Source organism: Gossypium hirsutum, chromosome A01 (genome assembly GCF_007990345.1).
Source record: "Gossypium hirsutum isolate 1008001.06 chromosome A01, Gossypium_hirsutum_v2.1, whole genome shotgun sequence".
NCBI lineage: Eukaryota > Viridiplantae > Streptophyta > Magnoliopsida > Malvales > Malvaceae > Gossypium > Gossypium hirsutum.
The window spans coordinates 109,453,234-109,474,744 of record NC_053424.1 but is presented as its reverse complement, the minus strand read 5'-3'; the positions used below and the strand labels follow the sequence as shown (position 1 = coordinate 109,474,744).

The 21,511-nt window shown below is 31.6% G+C and overlaps 1 protein-coding gene and 1 pseudogene across 1 annotated transcript; one reads left to right on the top strand and one right to left on the bottom strand.

Moving 5' to 3' along the window:
• The first annotated feature begins 1,089 nt into the window (after positions 1 to 1,089).
• LOC107925412 (probable WRKY transcription factor 9) lies at positions 1,090 to 3,150 on the top strand. Its single transcript, XM_016856071.2, has 5 exons — positions 1,090 to 1,361; positions 1,479 to 1,616; positions 1,716 to 2,069; positions 2,143 to 2,256; positions 2,347 to 3,150. The coding sequence occupies exons 1-5, from the start codon at positions 1,131 to 1,133 to the stop codon at positions 2,947 to 2,949; spliced, it is 1,440 nt and encodes a 479-aa protein (XP_016711560.2). The 5' UTR covers positions 1,090 to 1,130; the 3' UTR covers positions 2,950 to 3,150.
• A 7,526-nt stretch (positions 3,151 to 10,676) lies between these two features.
• On the bottom strand, positions 10,677 to 12,903 carry LOC107925406 (endonuclease 2-like; annotated as a pseudogene).
• Positions 12,904 to 21,511: the final 8,608 nt, after the last annotated feature.

Genomic DNA, 21,511 nt, shown 5'->3' with positions numbered 1-21,511 from the left:
TGTATAACTAAATCAAAATTAAAGTTTCATTTATATATACGTATGAACCACAATTCAAGTTTTATGTGTATAATTGTATGAAATTAAAGTTCATATATCAAATTGTACATTAACTCAAAATTTATGTATAAATTTAATATTTATATCAAAAAGAAAATTAATTAAAAATAAGTGAAGACTTCGCTATTTAAGTTTAGTATTCCAAATTCACAACATGTGTCGAGGAAGGGTCAAGGAAGGATGGTTATACATACATATATATATATTAATTGTTGCAAAACATGGATCAAGGGAGAGTCATATGAGGTATTCTATGGTTGACAATTTCATGAAATTAATATTATGATCCCTAGGAGGCTTTCTCTTTCTTTGGGATTTCGTAAATGGCTCGAATTCCCTTAGAGGAGAAAATGATGCTACTTATATATATATTATCCTTTTAAGTAAATCTTTTATATATTTGTATTGAAATAAATTTTTACATACTAATAATAATGTAAAGAAGTTGTTTATCTTTTTTTTTTTGTTTAATAAAATTATGCTATGTACTTCCAAGTTCCAAAGGGTATATTTTTCCATCACCATCATGTAAGGTTGAAAATGGTGATTATGTATTTATTTTTAGATTATTATTTAATATATTGATAATAGAGTTTTTTGATATTATGTATGTTTGTTTTAGGATTTATGTCCTTTTTTTATAATAAAGTTTTTTAATTTTATAAGAGACATTGATTTTAATTTTAAAAATTTTTAAATACTAATTTACTGATGATATTTTTAATTCCGAAATTAAAAAAAATTCTATCATCTATTAAAAAAATTCTATCACCTTTTTATTTTTCTAGTAATAAAGAGAAATGTTAAAAATGAAAATACTAGTATTTCTATTTTCTTTTCATTAATTGAATCACCCAACAGTTTTTTCCTTATTATATCAAGAAGAAACTTATATTTTGATTAAATATTTTTTAAATATAATCAGTGTATATAGTCTTTAGTTAATTGAGGTTCTAATTAAAGTCAAATCTCAGATGCGTCTCCAAGTGTATCTAATTATACGTGAAGGAATTGACTTTGGTGCCTTAAAAGCAGCATTTCACAAAGAGAGAAAAAAAAGAACGAAAGAAATGGGGAGATCAGACGAAAAAGAAATGGAGATTGATCTGTCTCTGAAACTAGATACTAAACAAGAGCACATGGAAGCAGTCAAACATCCGTCTAAAATGCAAAGGGATGATAATCAACATAAAGCTGTAGATTTGCAAGATAAGGAGGACCAACAGACATCAATGGCTGCCACAGGGGAAGTAGAAGTAGAAGATTCAGCACCGTTACAAGGACACAGCAAGGCTGAAGAGGTAGCTACTCTTTAATCCAACTCACAACCAGCTTTTTTGTTTCTGCAATAACCAAAGTGATCGCATAGGTTGAGATTCCAACTTTAAGAAGTCTTAGTTTTGTATGTGTATTTATAGTTGTCCATGCTACAAATGGAGATGAATCGCATGAAAGAAGAGAACAAAGTGTTAAGGAAAGAGGTGGAAAGAACTTTGCAGGACTACAATCATCTTCAGATGAAGTTTGCTGTTATTCAGCAAAACAACCCCAACAAGGTATACATACATATATATAGTAATATTCGTTCCGTTTTCAATTTGATTTCTTTTGGAGTAATCTTGATTCATGAGTTTGTGAATTTGTTTGATGTTTAGGAACCTCGAATTTTTCTCTCGCTTAATGCAAATGAAAGCTCAAGTCAAGAACAGCAGGCAAACCAAAGGAACTTAAATACTGTCAACCACCGAAAACATGGGTCGCCATTATTACATGATAATGATGATGAAGAGAAGAATGAACTAGGGTTGTCATTAAGGCTCGAAACCAGCTCAAGTCAACGAGGAATTGGAGAAGAAGAGCATAAAAAAGAAAGTCAAGGAGCCCAAAACGTTGAATCGGTGCAAAACAAGCTTCACCAAAGTCAATCGTCAGCCATCACAAGCAATGCTGTTTCTACACCTAATAGAAAACCTAGGGTTTCCGTTAGAGCAAGATGTCAAACAGCTACTGTAAGTTGAATATACATAGACACTGTATACACACACTTGAACTGTTTATGTATTTGACCGTTCAAATTTGCAGATGAATGATGGGTGTCAATGGAGGAAATATGGGCAGAAAATTGCTAAAGGAAACCCTTGCCCACGTGCCTACTATCGTTGCACGGTAGCACCAGGATGCCCAGTCAGGAAACAAGTACGGTTCATATATATATATCCAGTTGCACACTTTTTAGTCTTTCGATTAATATCAAATTGAAATTTGATCTCATTGTTATATATTTAGGTGCAACGATGCTTGGACGACATGTCGGTTCTTATAACAACATACGAAGGAACTCACAATCATCCACTCCCTGTTGGTGCAACCGCCATGGCTTCAATAGCTTCATCAGCTTCACCCTCCTTCGTGTTACTTGATTCAAGCAGCTCTCTCTCTAATGGTATTCCAAACAATCACCACATAAACTCATTACCTACCAACCTTAGTGACCCTTCAAAAGGAATCCTTCATAACCTCACAAACGATCACCATTTCGATCATCAAATGTTGCCCACAGTTCCATCAGCACATCAACAAGTTTTTCCATGGATGCCGAGCAGATTAAACCAGAACAACGGCAGAGAATGGAAATCATCTGAAGATGAAGATAAGTCATTGTTAGCTGAAAATGTTAAAGCTATTGCTACAGATCCTAACTTTAGGGTCGCAGTGGCGGCTGCTATTACATCTCTAACAAATAAAGAAGCTCAAACAAATCATCATCATCCCATTCCTATGGGTTCTTCGTTGGTTGGTAGGGTGTCAGAGAGTGGGAGCTCTAGTGCCAACAATTGGGTGCTTGAATCTCTCTTGGAAACTAGTAAGCCCATTCATCATTCACCCTAGAATTTAGTAAAAATTCATATTATCATTTGGGAAATATTTTGTTTATTAGTGAACATTAAACACGGATTAAAGAGTATATGAGAAAGCTATTTACTTTTAGAGAAAGACTTTATGAAAGAGTGATTCTAAGAGAAAAAATCTTATTTGTTGTTTTCTTATTGGAAATGGATAAGGATGATGTGGAATCACAGTTTCATACAATCTTTTTCTGTACTCTTATCTTGTTTAGATTAGGTTCTCTTTTTTGCAAGTAAGACAATGAATTTTACTTCTTTCCATTGTTAATGTATTAATCTTGTAATTTTTTCCGACACTAACTTAATTAGAAAAATTATGAAAATATCTTTTTATATTTTACATCAATTATATTATTTAAGGTTATTTTAGTCTTTTTATTGTTTTAAAAAATAAAAACAATTTGCATATAATGATATTTGAAACCATGCCATTGGCATCAATAAAACTTTACCATTCAATTAAAGCTTTAATTTAATATGATATAAACATTTTAACTTTAGGGATAAATCTCAAATTTATACATGAATTTTTTGTTAAGTGTGTAATTTGATACATGAACGTTGATTTAGTGCAAATATACACACGAAATTTAAACTTGGTTCAACTTTATATATAAAACTTTGATTTTGATTCAATTGTACACAATTTTAAAACAAATGCATCCATTTATTTTCATGTTGGATGAATATAATTATTTGTGTATAAAATGCGTAAGCGTAAAATGGTGCTACAACAATAACACTGTTAGTAATTTGTGAAAATTAAATCAAATTAAGATTTCATGTATATTATTGCACAAAGTCAAAGTCCATGTATCACATTGCACATGTAACCAAAGTTTATGTACAGTTTTGATATTTATCCATTAATTTTGTTATTCATACTTTATTACCTCCACCAATTGAATATATTGATAATGTTGTTAATTGAGTTAGTATCAAAATTTAACTCAACATTAACTCAAGATTGATGACAACATCATGATAAGATATTGTAGTGCATTTAATTAGTATTCTTAATATAATGTATTTACGTGTTTCAATTTTGTTTTACTCACAATTTAATCTATTTTTTTTATTTTAATATCATACATATTTAATGTGTTTTATTAATTAGTTTCAAATTGTATGTTCCATTTATTTATTGTATGTTAGTTTTAAATACACCTCTGTGTTTTAAATACATAGTATTTGTATACATACGTGTGTGATAGAATTTTTAGTATTAATAATGTCGTTGATTGATTTGATATCATAAGTTAACTTGATACCAATTCAAGAAAAATGACAATATTGAGATAAGCAATTGGAGTTCATTTAATATTTTTCATTTGATGTATTTACCTAGTTAAATTTCCTTTTACACGCAATTTAAACCAAAATTTTATTTAAATTTCGTACATATTACATATACATTATTATTAATTTTAGACCTTATATTTCGTTATTTCTAATAAATACATAATTTTTACATAATCTTGCAAATTGTTAATCCTACTAACAAAATCACACACTAAGTAATGAAACTCAATCCTAGTAACAAAATTAATAAGTAATAATACAAGGATATTAAACAAATGAATGATATAACAAATCATAAGTTGGCATCAATCATTATGCATTTATCAAACTTCCTCAATATTCAAGATGTCATCTTCATAAATAATAATTTATATCCTCTTTCAAAACACAATTTAAATTCCATTCATTCACATGTTTTTGTTATAGCCTTCTTAACTAAATACGAATCCAAAAACAAATACTGAGACGCAACTTTTAACACTTCATAATAAAAGATTTTATAATCATTTAATCTCATCTCATCATTTTCTACATCTCATTTACACATATTTGTACTAGTTTCTTTTAAAGTCCCATTTTAATTTTTAAACTAAATTGTCAGTAAATGTAACGACTTAATTTTCAACGGTGTGATAAAATTCGATTTCGAACCGAATTAATTGAGTTGAATTAATAGATAACTAAAATAGAATAATTGCGTATCATGTACGGACCAAAAAGATTGAATGAGTAAGTGTAACTGAATTAAAACGAGTAAAAAAAAAATAGTATAGGGACTAAATTGTTCATGACTAAAATAAATAGAAATTTGATTTTATTTTTTAAATTGGAAAGTATCTTAAATGAAAATTAAACTAAGGATATAGTAGCAATTAAACCATTTTGAATAATATGATAATGCTTAATTAATGGTTGTGTCATTGCTTGCAACTAAGTATCGTAAAGGTTAATAAATCATTAAATTAGTGATTAGTTACATATATAATGTTAGTGGGAGAGAGTGAGAGTTAAAAAGAAAAATATCATTTCTTCTCTTCTTCTCCACCGGCCTTCAAAAGAAAGGAAACATCATTCTTCCTTATACCTTCACATTGCCGTAGCTCTCACATAGCAAATTGGTGAGTTTTATGTTTAATTTTTGTTGGAAAAGTATTATTTGGTGATATATATGAGTAGCCCAATTGTTTAATTAGAGCAGTAATTAATAAGCTTTAATTTAGTTTTCATTGTGAAGAAACTTGAGAAAAGCTGATGCTAAGCATTCAAGACATGCATGATTAATTTTAGATAGAAATCAGAAAATTACAAGTGTGATAAAATTGTTGGTTCAAGCTTTAATTTGAATTTAAGTAATTTAGTTAATTACATGTTAATAGGGACTTATTTGTAAGGGATGAAAGTTTTGAGATTGGTAAATAAATAACAATTTTAAGAGGTCCTTGTACTATATTTATTAAGTCAAATTTAAATTCGATCGAGTAAATTGTGAGACATGAATATTTTGGATATTAGGCGTTTAAGGACTAAATCAAATAAAATGCATTCATGTGTCTAATATATTGAATTGTATTTTGAGTCGTGTTATTAATGAATTTTTCGTATTTAAATTTAATTTCGTAGCTAAAAACGACATAGGACATCCTGAGACAAAGAAATCCAAAGCCATCGACGAATAAATATTTTAGTTTGTGCTCTCATAACTCGAGTTCATTAAATAATTATATATATGTTCGGGAATGATTAACTATCAATAAGAATGTGATCGACAATTATGTATATACTTGATTGTGTGATTTATAATCAATTGGTTGAATGAATATAGATATATATGCTTGATGATAATATACGACAAAAATGATGATATTTACCTTATTAATGTTATCAAATAGAGTCATGAGTATAGTTGCCATGCTATAAGATCCGTATTAATAGGTGAAAGATTCAACGCAATGCATGTACATAATGATAGTTCTCTAATACTCTGGGGGTCGAGAACCTATCACCAACTCAAATACCTTGAGGATAGAGTGTATTCAGGTGTGGTTGGTGGGATCGTTGCATTTATGTCCAATTAGCACTTTGGTGCGTATTTGGTGTGATGGTAAATTGATCCGAGTATTCGTTATTATATTCGATTTGGTTAATATGGAATAAATGTAAAAATGGCATGTTGAATATATATTGAATTGGAATTAGATATTAATGTTAATACGAGACATGATTTTAATATGTTAAATTAGATGCAAATACCTTGAGGGTGCATTGAAAATTATATTGAGAAATTAAATAAAAAATTGGCAAGAATAAGATAAAATGATTAATAATCTATTGGTATATACATATCTTTGATATTAATGTGAAATGATTAGTTACTTAACTTGAGTTAGTATGTTATTTAAATTGTGTTATGTTTATAAATGAATTCAAGTTATGTTAGCACCACTGAGTAGCTATTAATTAGCGTACGGATTTGTTTGTTTTTGTGCGCAAGTCCTGGATAAAGCTAAAGAAGATTTGTGGTTAATCATCCAATTCTAAAGCTCAATTTGGAAGCCATTACAATCCTATTTTGTATGTATATATATGTTTCGAAGTTATATGACATGTACTTAGGTTGGTTGGCTTGATGCTTAATGTCGAAACTTTTTTGGAACTCAACCTTTTATTTTAAAAAATGAAAATGAAGTCACCACAAATCCTTTTTATTAGGTGTTATTGGATCACCTCGAAATTTGATCATTTCAATAAAATGTTAGATTTATTGAAACAATGATTTTTTGTCTACAAAATCTAGGAAATGAGTTCGGGAGTCGGTTATGTACGAGGAAGGATTAGCACCCTCATAATGTCCAAAATTGATATCTAGTTGATTATTTGATGTCTTAGTGTCGAGAATTAAAATACGATCCCTCTTTGTGTGATATTATTTGATTAAAATAGCGCTAACTAAATTAATTTTTTTTTGTGGAAAAGGCTTTATTTCGAGCTAATCGAGAAGGAAAGATCATGCCCCATAAGTTAGGGCATGATGTCTCGAATCCTCGAAAACAAGAATAATCACTATTTGATTATTACCTGAATTCTATGTGTTTTTATTTTAAAAAGATGGTAGATTATCTCTGTTTAAAGAGAAAGTCGTACCCCGTAAGTTAGGGCACAATTTCTCAAATCCCATAATTAAAGAACATCGTCTCAGTTCTAATTATTTATATTTAATGCAACGTGTAATTAATTTATTTAGGCATTGTATGATTATGTGTAAGCATAATAAAATACTTAGCAAAAATGAAATTGCTACATAAGTACAAATAAAATAATATTATAAATAAATAATAAAGGAATAAAATAATAGTAGCAATGGTAATGATAGTACAATATTAATAATATAACTATAATGATAATAATAATAAAATTAATCAATGGTAATAATAATAACAATAATAATCATACTACTATATTTAATAATAAAATAAACATGATAACTCAAAATAAAAATAAAAGATGCATAATTAAAAGGGATAAATATGAATAACATAAAACTGTCGAAAATAATAAAATAAATAATAAAATAATGATAAAAAAATAAGTAGGCAAATGACTAAATTGAAACCTAAATGAAATTCAAAATATAAATTTAAAAAAATAAAAGCGAAAAAGGGATTAAATCAAAACAAAATAAAAAGTACAGAGACCAAGGGTATTATTTTCCCCAACCCAACATCGTGTCATTCCCTTGGTAGGTCAACACTGGGTCAAGGGACTGATTTGTAAGAAAAATTAAAATTATGGGCTAATAAAATAAAATAAATAAAAGGATGGGGATGAAATTAAAAAGGGGCAAAAAAGCAGAAGTACTGAACAAAAAATTAGATCCCTCTTTAGAAAACACGCGGATCTTGAGGATACTCGGGTTGGGTCTTCGGGTTGAGCTCGAAACGACGTTTTGGGGCTTTTGAAGCCAGACCAAAACGACGTAGTTTTATTAAACCTATATAAGTTAAAAAATATTAAAAAAATTATTTTAAAACATGTTTCAAAAAAAAAAACTTTCTTCCTTTATTTTTTTTTTCTCTCAAGACTCCTTTCAGCTGGCCATCCATCGCAGCCACCGATCATCGATGACAGCGACCTTCGCCTCCAGTGGCTGAAAAATTGAAAAAGTTTCCCCGAGCCCCCTTTTTTTGCGTAGATCATGGATCTGGTGATAGATCCTTCGAAAATCCAGTCAAAGTTCGACTGGAAGTCGAGAGACCTTTCGGTTTCTCTTCTTCGATGTGGCCGTTGACGAACCCTAAGGGGTTTAGAGACCTTTCAGAGCGGAGAAGAGCCTCTCAATGGAGATAAACGGGTAAGATTTAAACTCTTATTTTATTTTCTTATATTTTTTTAAATAAAAAGTAGAAAAAAAGTGATGAACAACCTTAGTTTTTTTTTTCTTAATTTTGTTTTTTTCTTTTGTATTTGATTTTTTGTCCAAATTACAACATAGTTTTCAGCTTTTATAGCTAAATATATTACACAATATATTTTCTTTTCTTTTCTTTCCCGCTTCTCTACTTCTGTTCCTGTTTATGTTTTAGGCCTTTGCATGGTGGTGGTGAAGAAGCTTTTGGTCAACAGTGATTCCTTTGCCATTTCGGTGAAATTGGTAGAGGGTAATCCAAGGGGCGCAAACAATTTTGGGGGTGTGCCTGTTGACGCGATAGAGGCGGCGGCTGAAGGGATTAGGGTTTTTTCTTTTTTCAACATAGGTTTAGGATAGTGGGCTTTGGGCTTATAAATGGACTAGACTTTTATAAATGGTCAAAATCCTGTACTTTTAAGTGTTTAAAGTCTTAACCAAATGAATCTATACATACCTAAAGTGTACCACAAAACATATTCATCCAGTTAACCTATTTAAACATATTCAAACATTTCCAAATCTTAACCTCCAATACAACATTACTAAACCAACCATTTTGCACATTCAAACTCACATAATCAAACTTAATTAACTAGTAATCAAATAATAAATTCAATCATTATAACATTATAGGTCACTTATCAAAAGTGCCAAAACTTAAATATAGTGGCCCAATTTTGTTCGGCCCAGATAAAACAAAACAAAACCAAAACAAATAAACAACAAAAACACTTGAGTCTTAAGACGGAAAGAATATGTCTCAAGATCGCTAGAACAAATTTCATTTAAAATTTTCATTTAAATTTGAGACATATTTGTATAGTCTCGAGGTAATTGTTCCTATGTCCTGGAGTCAAGTGGTCTTTGTCTCCAGACAGAAGAACTTCGAAGTTAAATAAATTTTGTCCTACTCTTAATTCTTTATTCAATTCAAAATTAGGACATAAATGAAATGTGAAATTCTTGAATAGTCTACGAGTGTCATAAAGGATTTACTTGTCTATGTACCCTTCCATTCGATCTCTTAGGTCTTGTGGTACCTCGACAAAGTCTTGAGACAAGAACCTTTTATCTTGAGACATTCAAATATTGAAGCAAAAATAGAAAAAATAGAGGAGGTTGGTCTTGAGACCTAGTGAGACATCGGGATCCATGTATTGAAACATAAATTTGAAATTTGACATTTAAGTTTGTATTTGAATCCTAACTTTGAAATTAACTAGCATAATCCCGTAAGTTGATGAAGTGAAATCAATAAGTGTATAAATGCATGCATATGAATTATTTTAATAATTAAATTGAATGTATTTGTATTATAGTAACTTAAGTTGCTTTAACAATGTAATGTGACAACAGACTTAGATCTAACGACCAACTCGAGTATAGAGTCTTACAATCAATTACCCAAAAATTGTTCATCCAATTCCAATCCCAAATGAAAATTTTGTATCCACTCCAACACTAGTTACCAAGATTTTTATTCATGGCAATGATTTAGCTTTCTAAAATTTTTCTGAAATTTTATCATATCTTTGACAGCTGTTGTTGTTGATCAGTTGATTTATCTATTAATTTTAATTTTTATGGTTTGGAAACTTGAAAGGGAAGATATAAGTGGATTCAAAACCTTGGAATATGAGAATGAAAAACAAAAAGGAAACTTGTTCAAACAATCAAAAACCAAATGAGAAAGAAAAGATAAGGAATAAAAATGCTTCTTTGGAAGAATATTCTCTTTCAAAAACAGGTTTGTTGCATATGTTAGAGCTTGGTCAATACTATGTTGTATTCCGGTTATCGTGATTTTCTATATAAGAGTCAAAATAAGGACTAACATACATATAATATGACTCTATAGTCTTCTTTTAAAGATTTTAATGTATAAAAGGAATTGATATCTTCTACTTCCGCCTTTTGAATTAATTATATGTATAATATGGTAGTAGTTTGATAGGGCTGTAATTAAGCAAATCAACCTAGCTCAAATAATTAAAAGCTGAAGCTGGAAATGAAATGACTCCAAATTTTTATTAAAATTCATCTCAAATCTCAATAAAATAGGATGGGTTATGGGCAAATTTTTCATCCAAAAATACGATTTAGAGTTGCTGCCAATCGAACACCACCTTGTGCTAACCTCCAGTAAATAATTGGTAATCGCGACACAAAATAATCATCTGCAAAAACCAACCCCTCATATTTCTATTCTCAAATAAACAATGTCTAATCTCAGAAATTAATATTAAGTTTACCTTCAAGTACGGACTCTTCTTTCACACCTTTATATGCCCAATCACAGGCTGCTTTGATACCTTCAGATGCATATCTGCCAATAACATATTCTTTGAATTTATCATATTTCATATATAATACCAAATTGTTAAAAGGCTTAAGAAACATACATATCAGGGCATGCTGTCTTATTTAAACTACAGGTCTCCCATCTTTTAACTTGATCTGCCCATTCATTCTGTTTTCACAGTCATCAAATACAAATGGATGAATTTTATAATAAAATATAAAGCTTTGTGGAAAAATGGATTAGAAAAATACCGTAATGTTTTGTTGAATTGCATCAACCATGTCATCTACATTTGAATTATAAAATCTCTCTTCAGCTGTCTCAATTATATTGGTGTCCCAAACCTGTAAAATCTTTGGCATTAATGCACATCACATGTCGAGCCAATGAACAAGTTATAAATAAAGTCAGGCTTACATGGTGAAGAACTTGCTTTGTTTTATACCAATGGACAACGATTGTGTTGCCTCCTTTGTCTGATGCAAACCCTACGTGCAAAGGCTGGACATGGACATCGTTATTATGTATTTAGTATTTGTGGAACTTAAAATTTGTATCAAAATGGATTACCTGATGGATGTCTCCCATAAAATGAACAAGGAAAAGAAGTGATTCCGTAAGGTTATCTGATAGTTTTTGAACCGTCAACAAAAACCAAATGTTTACGGAAAAAAGAAAAAAAAAAGAAAAAGAAAAAAAGGGGGTAAGTGGAGAACATACATTCAGCTTTATCTGCGGCAGAATTGTAGGTGAGAAGTTGGAAGTGTAATTGTTAATTGCCCCGGCTACACACCTACCTGCTTCTCCATCTTCATCTTTGCAATCCCCTGAAGATTAAATTAGTTGTTAACATTAAAATTGGACTGTCTTGCAAGATTCAACTACCCACCAACAAGTAATAATAATTTGTGTATTTTAAAATTAGATCGGTAGTTACATAAATCAAACTATCAATTTTCAATTCCATCAATTTAATTAAATAAATTATTAAAAATTCATAAAAATTTAAAATAAAGAAAATCGATTCAATAGTTTAACCAATTTTTAACTCAATTCAACTAATATTACTAAAACACAAATCTAATCAATGAACCATACCCTCAACCGAATTTAAATTCAACCAATTCGGTCTATTTCAATCCCTTACCTGTTTAAATATTATAAAGTAAAATCTTTGATGGTACTAGAAAAAAGATCACATTTTTTTTTCCTTGAAAAAGCAACCCAAATTATTGGCAAAGAAATTTTTAAAACAAAATTCCTGGGTTGCCGTCCAAACCAGTCAAGTTCATACGTAACCCCCATTTTTAACCTTTTTCAAAGAAGAGACATTACTGTGTAGTATGAGAAGAACCGGCACTAACACTGACACGTTGGGTAGCCTTTTCCAGGCAATAATTACTGATATTTCCCAATCCAGCTTCTCTGTTGTCAATTTATGAAACCCAAAAAGATAAAATGAAACAACAGCAGAGGAAGCAGTAGAGACTTACTTTTGTACTGGTAAGAGCAAGTCTCAGGGGTATTAATGAAATGAAGAGGTGATGACCATCGGTAACGGAACTTCACCTCATCCGCCCATGAACACACACTCCCTAGATCATCTTCCGCCCATTTTGGCAACAATTGCTTTACGGCATCTGCTGCTTCTTCGGTCAACCGAGTCTATCACACAAACAAATATGATTTTTAGTCTTTTTAGCAGTAACCACACACACACACAAAATAAACAGACTATATTATGACATCAAAACCTGAGCAATTTTACAAATGATGGAATGGCCATCAGTTCCCCAACCATATATTGGTGGAAGCGTAACAAGCATAAGGGACAAGAAAGCTAACATCTTCTGCATTCTACACTCACCCATTTTCACTCTCCTACACAACTCTCAACTCTCAACACTGTGCCTTTATAACTAGCTATAGCTGGCCTATAAAAGGGAACGGATTTGGTGTGAAACGTATGAAAAAACCCAACTTTTTCTATGGTGCTATGCATCAATCAAGATCTTTTCTGTTTTAATGTCTTGTGTTATTGTTTTACATTCATTTGTGACAAATTAGTTGTCAGTTTCGGAATATACTGAAAATACGTCCACACCTGTTCATATTGATTGTTGACTTATGCCCTTTTACTTTTAATTATAATGCCTAACTTCAAGGCTACGTTTGTTCATTTTGATTTTTTTTTTGGGTATAAAATTAGGTGCTATTATCCGTTCGACGGTTTGAACACAACCCTATTTAGGTGGAAATAACTGGAAAAGAAGTTTACTTCTTTTTCCAATTCTCCGTTGATTCATACGAAATTATAATTATAGATAGAATTAAATTAAGAATATCTAAAGATGAATTCATAAATGGAAATCAATAATATTTTCTCCAAGACCTTGAGTAACCTGGTTGGAAAGGCAAGGGAACTTGAAAGGGAAAGAAATCAGACTTGCTCATCTGTCTATTACTATTTGGACAATGAATCTATATTAGTATGTTTCCCCCCTGTTTTGGCGCAATGAGGTATCTATAATTGGATTTTATGGAATGATAAGATTCTAAGGTTAATTATGGCATGGTTATAAAACATTAACAAAATTTTATCATTAAAAATCAATTAGTTTTAAGCATTAATACATTATTCAACCAAATCACTATAAAAAAAATAAATCATCGGATTAGCATGTTAGATTTAAAGACTTTTTTAGTAAATTGATATTATCTCAATAACGTCACTCAAATTCTATGATTTTTAAATATATTTTCCTTTAAGTAACATCCTAACTAGGTTATGACAGATTGTATGGTTGCTCTTTACATATTTTCCAATCTAGTGACTATCATTTTGTTCTTGAGAAATTTCAACAAAAGTTGGTCTCTACTGAATGTCATATGTTTACAAAAAGCTTTAAATGTATCTTAAATTAAATATATTTATAATAAGCTGGACATGATTAATATTTATGCTTCAATTTGAGGAGAGTCTTAGAGAAAATCTGTATAATTGTAAATAGCTTATTTATGGGGTTTACATAGTGATTAGGTTTTTTTATGGTTAACTTCCTTTTCTCTTTGGATAAACTGTAGTGTGTATAAATAGTTTCTTGAGTAATGAATATTACAAATTGACTCAAAATTTGTTCTTTTCTTCTTGGTCATTCTCTAAATTTGTTTTACAAAGGTATAAAGCATTTTATCTCCAACTGTATGCTCCATAATAATTTGCTCTTGCCAAAAAACGACAACATCACATTGTTGAAACAACCAAACCACTTCTACATCAAGCATCCCTCCAAAATGAATCTCCCGACAAAAAAAGCTATTTGGAAAAGACTTTAATTACATATAAATATAAAAAAAAAAACTTGGCTACTTGTGTTACATTGGGATTTGAACCAATACTAAAAGTAAGCTTGAACCTAGATCCAAATCATGTATTTATTTAGGTTTTTCCTAAATCCATAATTATTATCTGTCTTATGATCCACGTACATTAAAATTCTTTCTTTCTTTTCAGAGATGGCAATTTTATTGCAGAAAATTACCCCATTGAAAATACTTTTTTTAATTTAAAAATAAATTTTTAAAATTTGATTGGGTTTATCCTCTATCTACTAAATTTTAATATAAAAATTATTACGCAATGCTACTTTCTCAAATATCTTTCACGATACTACCAAAATTTAACTTCTTCTTAGAATATTGATTAAATTTGTAACCACCTACCAAAATCAATAGGATAATTTGCCTGCTCCTCTTATGGATGCCAACATTTGTCACATCTCTCTTGGAACTCTCGTAATTAGATACGTCAACCTTCTTTCCTTCTACTTCTTATCCATTTTAACCACCTTCCATCATTACTTACACTCGTAGAAATCAACCCCCACCTACCAAAATCCTAACATTCACATCTTTCTCAAATCAACCTTCCTTCACCTCCCCAACCTAGAGCATCCCTTGTTCCCTAATATATTACCCACGACCCTTCTCCACTATCCCAAAACTCATTCGCCAAAGTAAACCCAAGTCCATCAAGCCTACCCTTTTCTTCTCGCCTAGTCACTAAACCTTAAAATAATATATTCAAAATAAATATGTTAGAATTAAGCGACCCAAATTCTTATTTAAATAAAATACGATGGAAAATAAAATAAATATAGAACTAGACTTCTTTTATTTTAGAATAAGGTTTTTAAATCTTATTAAACTCCATCTATTTTATATTGATTAGGATAAGGTGTTTCAATCCTACTAGAATATGGCTTTGCAAGCCTATAAATAGACATTGTCTATTCCTTTTGTATTTGATTCAAATTTTTTGATATAGTGAATTTTCTTCTCCTCTGCCCGTGGTTTTTTCCCGGAAGGGTTTCCACGTAAAATTTGTGTGTTCTTTATTTTATTTATTTTATTTTATTTTTCACAAACTGGTATAGAGCTTCTGGGTTATTCATCTCGATCACGGTAATGGCGTCTTTGAAGTGTGAAATTTCGCTGTTGGATCGCAACACCAGATTTGCGTTGTGGCAAATTAAGATACAAGCAGTTCTTGCACAGATGGATCTAGAGGATGCCCTGCTAGGGATAGATAAGATGCATTCGACATTAACAGATGAAGAGAAGAAGCGTAAGGATCGAAAGGAATTAACACAATTACATCTGCATTTGTCCAACAAAATTTTACAGGATATGATGAAAGAGAAATCTGTCGCTGCATTATGGAAGAGGCTACGATTTTATATAGCCGCGAGTCTCTCACAGTTGATGAGGTTTATGATTCTTTAACCTCGTATGATAAGATGAAGCATCTTGTGGTTAAACCCGACTCTCAGGGAGAGGGTCTCATTGTTCGTGGGAGACAAGATCGGAATGCTGATGATAATCGTGGTAGGACACAGGAACGGAATTCTTGTGGTAAATCTAAGGGTAGATCGAAGTCTTCAAACAGAGGTAAAACTTGTAACTTCTGCAAGAAGAAAGGGCACATTAAATCTGAGTGCTATAAGCTACAAAATAAGATTAAAAGGGAGGCTGCAAATCAAAAGGGAAAACAACCAGAAAATTCTGGTGAAGCTGATGTTATAGAAGACTACAGTGATGGTGAACTTTTAGTCGCTTCTGTCAATGATTCTAAAGTAAGCGAGGAGTGGATACTTGATTCAGACTGCACCTTCCACATGAGTCCCAATCGGGGTTGGTTTAAAACTTACGAAATAGTATCTGAAGGTGTTGTTTTGATGGGAAATAATTCATGTAAAATCGCAGGTGTTGGAATAATTAAAGTGATGGAGTTGTCAGAACACTTAGTGACGTGCGGCATGTTCCAGAATTGAAAAGAAATTTAATTTCATTGAGTATTCTTGATTCAAAAGGGTACAGATACACAGCTGAAAGTGGGGTTTTAAAGATTTCCAAAGGGTCCCTTGTTGTGATGAAAGGGTAGAGAAAGATTGCCAAGTTATATGTTTTACATGCTTCTACTGTTACTGGTGATGCAGCTGTCGCTTCCTCTTCCTTGTCAGATGATGATATTACTAAACTTTGGCGTATGCGCCTAGGGCATATGAGTGAGAATGGCATGGCAGAATTAAGCAAAAGAGGACTTCTTAATGGGCAAGGAATTTGCAAACTGAATTTCTGTTAGCACTGTGTTTTTGGGAAGCAAAAGAGAGTTCGATTCACTAGAGGAATCCATAACACGAAGGGAACGTTGGAGTATATTCATTCTGATCTGTGGGGGCCATCCAGAGTGCCTTCGAGAGGTGGAGCTAATTATATGCTAACCTTTATTGATGATTTTTCCAGAAAAGTTTGGGCGTTTTTCCTGAAGCAGAAAAGCGATGTGTTTTCCGCATTTAATTCTTGGAAAATTATGATTGAAAAACAGAAGGGAAAACAGATAAAATACCTCCGCACAGACAATGGCTTAGAGTTTTATTCTGATGAGTTTAATAGATTGTGCAAGTCAGAAGGGATCATGAGACACTTGACAGTTCGTCATACTCCACAGCAAAACGGCGTTGCAGAACGAATGAACAGAACGATCATGGAGAAGATTCGATGTATGTTGTCAAATGCCAACTTACCGAAGACATTTTGGGCAGAAGCGGCCTCTACTGCATGTTTTTTGATCAACCGATCTCCATCCGTTGCCATTGAGAAAAAGACTCCACAAGAGGTATGGTCTGGTAATCCTGCTAATTATTCTGATTTAAAGATTTTTGGGTGTCCTGCGTATGCTCATGTTGATAATGGAAAATTGGAACCGAGATCTATTAAATGCATTTTTCTTGGTTATAAAGCTGGTGTAAAAGGGTATAAGTTATGGTGTCCTGAAAATAGAAAAGTTGTGATTAGCAGAGATATTGTTTTTGATGAAACTGCTATGCTACCTAACTTATCTCTTGAAGACTCTTCCAATAAAGAAAATCAAAAGCAGGTGAAACATCAGATTAATACAGAGTCAACTCCTCAAGCCAGAACAAAAATTGAGAATAGAGTTGCTTCTTCACCACAATACTCTATCTCCAAAAATAGAACTAGAAGAGAAATTAAACCTCCAAAGAAGTATGCCGAGTTTGATCTAGTTGCTTATGCTTTAAATGTGGCTGAAGATATAGATGCGAATCAAGAGCCATCTAATTATTCTGAGGCGGTTAGCTGTGAAGACTCAGAAAAGTGGATGTTTGCTATGCAAGAAGAGATGGAATCACTCCACAAAAACAGAACATGGAACCTTGTGAAACTTCCTAAAGGTAAAAAGGTTGTTCGTTGTAAATGGGTGTTTAAAAAGAAAGAAGGGACTCTAGGAGTTGAAGAACCCAGATATAAAGCAAGGCTTGTTGCAAAGGGTTACAGTCAAATTCCAGGAGTGGACTTCACAGATGTGTTCTCTCCAGTTGTTAAGCATAGTTTGATTCGAGCTTTGCTTGGTATTGTGGCCATGCATGATTTGAATCTTGAGCAGTTAGATGTAAAAACTGCATTTCTGCATGGAGAACTTGAGGAAGATATTTACATGCAACAACCAGAGGGTTTTATAGTCTCGGAAAAAGAGGACTATGTTTGCTTGCTGAGAAAGTCCCTTTACGGTTTGAAGCAGTTACCAAGACAGTGGTACAAGAGGTTTGATTCCTTTATGACTTCTCATGATTTCAAAAGAAGTAGTTTAGATAGTTGTGTTTACTTTCAGAAAAATAGTGATGGTTCTTTTGTGTATCTACTTCTTTATGTTGATGACATGTTGATAGCAGCAAAAGATAAAGGAGAGATAAGAAAGGTTAAAGCCCAACTAAGTGAAGAATTTGAGATGAAAGATTTAGGACCAGCAAAGAAGATACTTGGTATGGAGATTCTCAGAGATAGAAAAGCAAGTAAATTGTACCTAAGTCAGAAGGGGTACATTGAGAAAGTTCTTTGCAGGTTCAATATGCAGAGTGCTAAGCCTGTTAGTACTCCTTTAGCAGCGCATTTCAGACTTTCATCGGCCTTGTCTCCTCAATCAGATGATGAGATTGAGTACATGTCACATGTTCCATACTCTAGTGCAGTGGGATCTCTCATGTATGCTATGGTTTGTTCACGTCCAGATTTATCATATGCAGTCAGTGCAGTTAGCAGATATATGGAAAATCTCGGTAAAGAACATTAGAAAGCAGTTCAGTGGATTTTAAGATACTTACGAGGCACTACTGATGTTTGCTTACAGTTTGGAAGAACTAAAGATGGAGTTATAGGGTATGTTGATGTTGATTTTGCTGGAGACCTTGATAGAAGAAGATCTCTTACAGGTTACATCTTTACAATCGGAGGTTGTGCAATTAGTTGGAAAGCCACTTTGCAAACTACAGTCGCTTTGTCTACCACTGAAGCTGAGTACATGGTGATTACTGAGGCTTGTAAAGAAGCTATTTGGTTGAAGGGACTATTTAGTGAACTCAATGAAGACCTTCAAATCAGTACAGTATTTTGTGACAGTCAGAGTGCCATCTTTCTTACAAAAGATCAAATGTTTCATGAGAGAATAAAACACATTGATATTCGGTATCATTTTCTTCGTGATATTATTGCTCGTGGTGATATTGTTGTGAGCAAAATTAGTACTCATGAAAATCCTGCAGATATGATGACTAAGTCACTTCCTATAACCAAGTTTGAGCATTGCTTAGACTTGGTTGGTGTTCATTGTTGAAGTTAAACCCTTAAGGGGTTTTATGGAAGAGGTGGAGAACTTGTTTATTGAAAGTTCGCGATGAAGAACTTGTTCATTGAGAATTTGTGTCAAGGTGGAGATTGTTAGAATTAAGTGACCCAAATTCTTATTTAAATAAAATACGATGGAAAATGAAATAAAAGTAAAATCCATATAGAACTAGACTTCTTTTATTTTATTTTAGAATAAGGTTTTTAAATCTTATTAAACTCCATCTATTTTATATTGATTAGGATAAGGTGTTTCAATTCTACTAGAATATGGCTTTGCAAGCCTATAAATAGACATAGTCTATTCCTCTTGTATTTGATTCAAATTTTTCGACATAGTGAATTTTCTTCTCCTCTGCCCGTGGTTTTTTCTCGAAAAGGTTTCAACGTAAAATTTGCGTGTTCTTTATTTATTTTATTTTATTTTATTTTATTTTTCACAATATAAAAAAAACCTGATGGCTATACTACCAATGTTACCTCCTCCATCACTTTTAGGACATATAAATATGGTCTAGAAAATCCTCTTTGCAAAGTGGTATCGCAAGCAGAGTTTGATGGCTCTATTGATTGTTATAAAACGAGACTTGTTGGGAAAAAATTTACACAAATTTTAGGAGTAGATTATCATTATACATTCATCCCGATTCTCGAACCTACAATGATACCTTGGTTTTTCTGTGGCTGTGCAAAATAATTGGAAACTTCATCAAGTTAATGTTAATAACGCTTTTCTTTAGGGTTTTTTTGATGAAAAAAACTTTATGAAACTACCTCCAAGATTTGAGTATTCTATCAATCCAAATCACATCTACAAGTTATCTAAGACTATCTATGAGCTCAAGCAAGCCTCGTAGCAATGGCACAAAGAAGTTATCAAAGTTCGCAAATGAGGTCTCAATCCTCTCTATCATATGCTTCCTTGTTCATTAACAACATCAATGGAAATTGCATTTACTTATTAGTTTATGTTGGTGACATTATTGTTATAACAGGTAACAACACATCCCTCATTCGAAATCTCATTTCATCTTTGTTTGTAAAATTTTCAATTAAAGATATTGCTGAACTAAAGTTCTTCCAAGGTGTTGAACTGATTCATACTTCAATTGACTTATTATGATATCGACTCGAGTATATTTATGACATTCTTCGTGAGACAAATATGCATGAGAGAAGTGGTGTTCAAAATCCTATTAGTTCTTTTAGAGGTTTTGGTCTTAAATTGCGAAACTAGTTCTTTGATGCTATAGAATTTAAAAGGGTGCTTGACAAAATTCAATATTCGATATTCACAAAGCCAAATATTTGTTACTCTCTTAATAAATTATCACAATTTATGCACAATCCATCTAAATCACACCATCTAAATCACACTTGAGAGTAGTTAAATGATTGTCGTGTTACTTGTAACAAATTGTAATAGCTCGTTTTTAATGAAATCGAAACAGTGGTTAACCACAAATCCGAGTCCGAAAGAAAATTTATTTTATTATTACTGCATGGTCTGCACTATGATAGAAATAACATATGAAAATTTCATTAAGAAAATTTTACCGATTACATATTTAATTTGATAAAGGACTAAATTGCATAAAATGAAAAAGTTGAGTTGTAGTAGCTATAAGTATCAAATAGCTATGAAATTCAAAATTTGAGGTCCTTATATGGAAAATAAATCATTAAGAGGAGTTAGTAGATAAGTTTGATGAATCATCCATGAAAAATTAAATAAAGAAAAGGACTAAATTGGAAATTGAAATAATTAAAGATTATAAAAAACTAATATCATCTTATTTCATCATCTTCCCCAAATTAAAATACATGGAAACCCTAGCTAAGAGAAAGAGCTCAAGCAATCTTATTTGGCTTAATTAGGCATGTTTTCTTGTCCCGTTTTTAGCAATTTTTATATTCCCAAGATCGTAATAACCTAATCTAGCTATTTTGGGGCTAAATTTGCAAATTTATCAAAGTATTAAAGTTTTAACATGGATGAATAATGAAGTTTTATGGTAGAAATGGAAAGATTGTTGATAGGTAAACAACGTTTGTAAAGGAAATTTTCATGAAATTGTGATTTAGGGACTAAATTGAAAACATGTAAAATTCATCGAAAAATTCTAATTTTTTTGAAATACATGAACTGTTATTGTTATATGAAAATTTTGGCTAGGCTGGGAATAAGGGTTAAGTTGCATGAAATTCATTTTCCAAGCCTAGGGATGAAATTGGAATTAATCAAAAGTATAGGGCTAAAATGGTAATTTTACCTAAAATGTGAATTGGATTGAATTGAATATGAATTGTATTAAATTGAGTTAAATTTACTTG

Excerpts from the sequence above, each read along its gene's own strand:
- LOC107925412 (XM_016856071.2), top strand. The coding sequence starts at position 1,131 with ATGGGGAGATCAGACGAAAAAGAAATGGAGATTGATCTGTCTCTGAAA. Across the intron at positions 1,362-1,478 it reads GACACAGCAAGGCTGAAGAG|TTGTCCATGCTACAAATGGA; the intron begins GTAGCTACTCTT and ends GTGTATTTATAG. Across the intron at positions 1,617-1,715 it reads AGCAAAACAACCCCAACAAG|GAACCTCGAATTTTTCTCTC; the intron begins GTATACATACAT and ends TTTGATGTTTAG.